The sequence below is a fragment of the Poecilia formosa genome, unplaced genomic scaffold, assembly GCF_000485575.1.
Source record: "Poecilia formosa unplaced genomic scaffold, Poecilia_formosa-5.1.2 Scaffold272, whole genome shotgun sequence".
In the NCBI taxonomy this organism is placed as follows: Eukaryota; Metazoa; Chordata; class Actinopteri; order Cyprinodontiformes; family Poeciliidae; genus Poecilia; species Poecilia formosa.
Genome location: NW_006800211.1, coordinates 719,332 through 726,301, shown reverse-complemented (window position 1 = coordinate 726,301; position 6,970 = coordinate 719,332). Strand labels below are relative to the sequence as shown.

Genomic DNA, 6,970 nt, shown 5'->3' with positions numbered 1-6,970 from the left:
CGCTGGTTGAGCTTCAGCCTCTGGTTGAGCTTCAGCCTCTGGTTGAGCTTCAGCCTCTGGTTGAGCTTCAGCCTCTGGTTGAGCTTCAGCCTCTGGTTGAGCTTCAGCCTCTGGCTGAGCTTCAGCCTCTGGCTGAGCTGCAGCCTCTGGCTGAGCTTCAGCCTCTGGTTGAGCTTCAGCCTCTGGTTGAGCTTCAGCCTCTAGTTGAGCTTCAGGCTTTGAGTTTCCTTAAACCTTTAGAGTTTTATGGTTCGTTCACACCAGCCTGTCCACTTCGCTTCAACAGAAATCTGGTTCTCTGACCAGCGGAACCGAACTCTGATGCTAACTCTGGTTAGCATCAGGCTGGACTATGGTGACCAGCTGCATCCTGCAGGGATGAATGATTCTGCTGCAGGCGGCAACAAAACGCAGCAACAAAACGCAGCAACGAAACGCAGCAACGAAACGCAGCAACGAAACGCAGCAACGAAACGCAGCAACGAAACGCAGCAACGAAACGCAGCAACGAAACGCAGCAACGCGTCTTTAACTGGCACCAGAACGACTGATGGTTTAGAACCTTCCACTGGAGCCGATCCAGTTAAAATGATTGTTTTTCCTGTATTGGTGCTTCCTGGTCTTTCAGATCTGAACATCAGTTTTGTGGTTGTTGTTTTATGTTAAATTTGTGCTTTTATCTTATTGTGTTGTGCGTCACTTTGTCTCTTTGCTTTATCAATAAAACTGGATCCTCATCCTCAGTCCATGTTGACGGTAAACTGGGTTCAGTGTGGACAGAACCGGTCGAGTTCCAGTGGTTTCCAGTTCGGACCTGAGCCTCAGTGGTTCTACTGGAACAAAGCGATGATCTTAGAACCTCAGCAGGAAATCTGGATTTTCCTGCTTGGACTCATAAAAGGTTCAATAAACCAAAATAATGGAGGTTGTTGTCCAGTGGATGGAAACAGGAAGTGGATTCATCCAGGATGAATCAAAAGGATTTTTGTTCATTTAATCTGAAGCTGCTTTCATGCAAACAGAAAAAAATCTGGAGAGTAAAATCACAGAAAAACTCCCAACATGAAACAATTAATCATATTAATGATGATGAATTGTTTGTTTTATAGCGGTCAACTAATTTAGTAATCGATTAATCGTCAGACTCAGAAAAAGGTCATTTGCTCAAAGAACATTTAGAGTAGTAATTAACACAAAGCTAAAAATAATTAAACATTTTACAAAGAAGATAAAAATAATTCTTTGTCTGTAAATCTGCTCTACCCAGAAATCCTCTGGTTGCATTTTTAGCTTCACCTGGTTAAAAATCCTATGAAGAAACGTTTTTATCCAGTTATTTATCTACTAAAGCAGGAAACCCTGACCTGACCAGGCCTACAGAGTCCAGATGTCAGCAGGTCAGATGGTCATTTCTAACATCATCATGTTAAAATGTCTTTAGCTGCAGATCCATCCTTTGCTATTAATAATCCAACTAAATGAATGCTATTACTGACAAATGTTGATTTTCTTCTCTAAACTGAATTATTTGCTTATTAGGATCTTTTAATGTACCTATAATTTATAAAGTCTTTTTTTTATCTGATTAATCACCAGAGTAATTGATAATTTAGATAATTGTTCCTTGCAGCCCTAATATGTTGAGGTTTGCATCAGATAGAAATAAACTTCATCGTTATAATTTCAGATCTTGGTAAAATGAAGGAAACGACTCAAACTTCTCAGTTTCTCCTGATTCATCCAGACTTTGAATATTTCTGCCCAGAAACAAACAAACAGCCTCAGAGCTGCAGACGCTTCTGTCCTGCAGGACAGACAGCATGCTCCATGCACGCCTCCTCACACCGGGCCCCGACCCGGACCCGGATCTGGATCCAGGTCCAGGTCCGACCCATTCTCCGGCACGCTGGACCAGGACCAAACCCACTGAGACCGGACCGTACGTCACGGACGACACAACGGATCATTTATTAAACTCCAGTTCAGTGAAGCAGAGAGTCGTCATGAACTGTTTAAATACATCGAAATGATCCCAGTGGATCCAAAATGATCCCAGTGGATCCAAAACGATCCCAGTGGATCCAAAAAGATCCCAGTTGATACAAAAAGATCCCATTGATCCAAAACGATCCCAGTGGATCAAAAAAGATCCCAGTGGGTCCAAAAAGATCCCAGTTGATACAAAAAGATCCCATGGATCCAAAACGATCCCAGTGGATCCAAAATGATCCCTTAAACATCTGATCGGACCCAGAGACGTGTCGGACCATGCACACCGTGCAGCCGCCGCTGCTCACCTCTGACCGTGGGTTGCCATGTCGATGGCTCGCCGCACCGGGACGGGCGACCCCCCCTCTGTGACGGTCAGAACCTCCATGGACTTCCTCTCTGGTCGCCGCTTGCCGTGGCGGCTCAGCATGGGCGAGTCCACGCGCTTCCTGGGAGGATCTGCTGAGACGGGACGAGAAGATCAACAGTTCAGGACCCAAAGGTTAAAGGTCACCCATTACACTTCCTGGAACAGGTCTATAGGAGATACAAACATGTTCATTACATACAAACATGTAATGAACAGACTGAAATTATTATTAGAGAGATTTCAGTCTGATCAGTTCTGCCCGTCCTGAACTGTTTTATGGGTCTGTCACTTTAAATCCAAATAAGCCCCTACAGGCCACGCCCCCAACTCAACGTTTACACTGTGAAAATGGCTGCAAACAGATGCTCAATTATACAACCGAACATCTTTGAAAAGCAGCAAAAAAAAAAAAAATCCGATTAAGAAACTTTTTTATCCAGTTATTCATCTACTGAAGCACAACCAACCAGAATGGATGAGTCAACAACAAAACGCTTGTCTTTTCTAGCAGCCATTGTACCAGCTGACCAAACATGCTGGAGTTCCTCTTGGGTTGCTAGGTAACGGGCTGGGCTCCGCTGGGTTGCTAGGTAACGACGCAGTTCCCACAGGATGTGATGTTACATGCAGGAGGTTTTTGAAACGGCTCATTTTCCAGACACCAGAAAACATGAACTTATTGCCAAGAAGCAGCTGAGTATTTTTTTAAGTGCTTGTTTTGTTTTTAGAAGCAGTAGAAACACAAATGGAAGTACAAAAACATGCAAAATGTGACTTTTGCATAACAGGTTCCCTTAAAGTGAATCTGCATCAAGTATGAAGTGAATTATGGTGGAAAAAAACATTTTATTTGTTTCTCGTTATGTCCAGATTTTAATATTCCCCACAATTTTAACTAAAAGCTGAAACAGAAACTTAAACGTTTCCTTTACTCTGGTTGCCTGAACCCAGCAGACGGCTCAGGGAGCAGCAGGGACGTACCGATCTCGTTGCGCGGCGGCAGGTTCTGGTCCTCGTGGCTCGGGTATCTCTCCTTCCGGTCCAGCAGCAGGAAGTAGATCATCTTCTCCTGGTTGTCACTGAGAAGAGAAGACGGAGCTGAGCGGCTGGCGGAGCAGAGCCGCTGCGTCGCGGCCTGACGGTTCATCCTCTCACTCACTCCTCAGACAGCAGGTCTTTGGTCAGCTTGTCCTTGTCCCTGAAGCAGCCCAGGGAGTGCATGCTCTCCAGGACGTCCGGGTCGATCTCCTCCGGCGCGCCCAGCATCCTGATGGACACCTTCCTGGGAACCGGCTGCTCCGGCTCCGGCTCGTTTTTCCCAGCTCTGCAACACAAACGGCGGAGCTGCTGAGGAGCAGCAGAGGATTGTGGGAACCGAAAGGTGGAGCTAAATGTGAATACTGAAGCTTTAAACTCTCCAGTCGTCTCTGATCAACCAGGACAAAGGTCAGCGTGATCCCAGATTATCATTTCTATGTTACCACTGGAGGGCCACACTAGCTAGTCACGCTAACACCAAAGCACTAATAAACAGTAGCTCTGCTAATGCTAAATGCTACATCAACACAGTATTTACTGGAAGCTAATGCTAAAGCGCTAACTTTAATTCAAGGTATATCTGCCCACCAATTTAAATCTAACATAATAATTTACATGTTCTATAATATCCTTAGATATTGTATTTATGTTCATTTCTGCTACTGTTTGTAGAAGAAACAGCCATTGTACCAGCTTTTGTTTCTTGCTTGGAATAAAATTATTGGAGGAAAAACAAACAGAAGGTGAAGAAAGAAACGGATCTGCTGAGTAAACAGTTTTATTTCCTTCTACCTGGTAAACTGTAGATCAGGACTGAATTTTAACGCAGTGAAAATGTTAAAACATCCAAAGTGTTGAATGTTTTTACAGCAGATGTTTGGCGGTAGCCATTTTGGAGTCACATCTTAGCAGCAGCATCAGAAACTCTGTGCAGACAGTCCATGTTTTCCTCTCAGCAACATTTTCTGCTTTTCTGAGCCAGAAACAGTGAATCCATTAGAGATCAGAGGAGCTGTAGGAGCTGCTCTCCTTCCTGACTAATGGACACACTTCTTCGAAAGGGAAAAAAACAACTAGCTTTGATGACAGCATCATCATCATCAGCATCATCAGCTACATTTTCCCTCTTTTCAGCTCTCATAATGAGAAACAGGTGAGCCCAGCAGGTTTGTACTTACAGATACCACGTGTGCTTCTGGATCTGCTCTAGCTGCAGGAGGAACCAGGAAACAGAGGAGAAGATTTCAGAATATTTGCCTGTTTTCTGACGCCGGCTCTTCGGGCGGCAGCTCACCGTCAGGCGCTTGGCGGCGTCCACCTCAATCATCCCCCGCAGGAGGTTCTGGCAGTCCGGAGGGATGAAGTGCGGCATGTGGAAAACTCCCAGCTTCACCTTCTCCAGGAGGTTCCTCAGGTTGTCGTCGTCGAACGGCAGTGCGCCCTGAGAGGAAGACACCATGATGATGATGATGATGGTGAGAAATCAAATATCTAATCTTCACCAGCATGAACACAAAGCTGCAGACGGTAGGATTAGGTAATGCTATCAGCTCCATTTAACCAGGTTTACTGAACAGATGCACCAAAAGCAGCTTGAGTAAAACCATCAGGTCTGATCTGAATTAATGCTTGAACATGTTGAAGTACGGCACATCGTCACTTTGAAAGATTTTAAATTGTATGTTTTTTTAAAGGTAGTGAAAATTTCTCTATACTCTCATTTCATCTAGAAATATTTTAAAACTCAAACATGAGTTGGAAAACCGGGTTTGAGCTGTTCTTTAATTGTAATTAAGGGCCGCACAAAATCACTCCGAGGGCCACAAATGGCCCCCGACCCACATGTTGGACCCCTGATATGAACCATCCCAGTAGAGTGGTTTCCTCCAGGACTATCCTGGATTTATCTCCCATCAGCATGATACTGCCACCGCTGTGCTGTGGTCTCATCTCTCAGAACCGAACCGGCTTCGGGTTTGAAGAACTCGATTCACTTTGAAACATTTTCTGTCTCTGATCGTGGATTTGTTTCTGGTTACCAGAACCAGTGGGTCCGTCAGACAGGAAGTGGGTCCGTCAGACAGGAAGTGGGTCCGTCAGACAGGAAGTGGGCCCGTCAGACAGGAAGTGGGTCCGTCAGACAGGAAGTGGGTCCGTCAGACAGGAAGTGGGCCCGTCAGACAGGAAGTGGGCCCGTCAGACAGGAAGTGGGCCCGTCGGCGGTAATGAAGCCGTCCGAGGCGAGGAGGGCGGCTTCATCACCAGATGGCTGTCGACACGGCAACGAGTTGTCACAACAACGCGGGCCGGGACATTCATCTTCCTGCCTTAATCAAGACGCCGCCACGCTTCGCTTCACACGGCGAACAAACAGCAATCAACTCGTTGCCGTGGCGACTCACTCATCACTGTCACGTTTTACCAGAGGTTGGAAGATGTTTGGGAAGCTCCTCTTCCTCATCATCTGGATGGAAAGTGAAGCTCACAGTTTTCTGGATTTTTCTGCAGCAGGTTCGATCTGATCCGTTTAATCGGAAAAAACTTAAATAAATCCTTAAATCTTCTGTTTTTATCGGTTTTAACTTCAGGAATAAAAGCAGCTCAGAGGGAAAACAGAGAAATCTGATGAAGATGCTGCAGGAAGAAGAAGTAACCATAGTTGCTTTGGTAAAATCCTGGTTACAAACTTCATAAACTTCATTTTTTGCACTAATCATAATAGCATGAACATAAAGCAGATTCTGGTTTTGACTCTTTTAGATAAAACGTTTCTGTTTAGTCGTTTCCTCTCAGATGAAGCTATGAAAGGATCTGCTGACGTTAATTTGTTACTTTTCAATAACAGAAAGTTTTCCTGGTTCAGTGGTTCTATTTTCTGAGTCGTTTATTTTGCAGCTGCTTCAGCTGCTGCAGATGCTGCAGCTGCTGCAGATGCTGCAGCTGCTGCAGATGCTGCAGCTGCTGCAGATGCTGCAGCTGCTGCAGGGTTACTCACCACTAAAAGTGCAAACAGGATGACTCCGCAGCTCCATGCGTCTGCTTTCCTCCCGTCGTATTTCTCTCCCTGAATGAAGACAAAATGCTGCGATGAAAGATTCAAGAACTCAGACAAGAAGATCATCAGTTATTATTTCAGAAATTAAAAAGATTTTCCAGCAAAAAGATGGAAAACTGACGTCAAACCAACTCAAAGTTCAGCAGAGGTTATGGAGGTTCAGATGCATTAAGCAGAAATACAGACAAACTCTAACAGGTTTTAGTTCTCAGAAGATGAAATACAAAGAAAGTGCATTTGAGTTTGGAGGCGACGTGATGAAGAGGAGGAGGAGGAAGAGCGTAGAGAGCGGAGATGGAAGAGCAGCTCTTACTGCACAGAAAGCAGAGAAAGCACTCACCCTGATGACCTCCGGGCAGGCGTAGTGCGGAGATCTGAAAGCAGAGCAAACTGGACGTTAGTCTGGAGGAGATTCTCCACACGAAACGCGTTCACACAAAACCAGAGAGAGGAGGAAGAACCGAGACAGAAGAACAGAAAGAGAGAGAGGAGGAAGAACCGAGACAGAAGAACAGAAA

At 45.2% G+C, this 6,970-nt stretch overlaps 1 protein-coding gene across 13 annotated transcripts in view; it reads right to left on the bottom strand.

The window, feature by feature from the left end:
- LOC103151141 (serine/threonine-protein kinase BRSK2-like) overlaps nt 1-6,970 on the bottom strand; it is a 93,370-nt gene that overhangs the window by 20,144 nt on the left and 66,256 nt on the right. For 8 of the 13 annotated variants that reach the window (XM_016681184.1, XM_016681185.1, XM_016681188.1 and 5 more), the window contains 7 exons: nt 6,793-6,826; nt 6,393-6,461; nt 4,692-4,838; nt 4,576-4,607; nt 3,519-3,683; nt 3,341-3,438; nt 2,298-2,451 (listed from right to left, as the gene is read on the bottom strand). In XM_016681184.1, coding sequence (XP_016536670.1) covers nt 2,298-2,451; nt 3,341-3,438; nt 3,519-3,683; nt 4,576-4,607; nt 4,692-4,838; nt 6,393-6,461; nt 6,793-6,826 — 699 coding nt within the window. The remainder of the gene's footprint in view (nt 1-2,297; nt 2,452-3,340; nt 3,439-3,518; nt 3,684-4,575; nt 4,608-4,691; nt 4,839-6,392; nt 6,462-6,792; nt 6,827-6,970) is intronic. The other 5 variants (XM_016681196.1, XM_016681197.1, XM_016681195.1 and 2 more) reach the window with 3 other exon arrangements.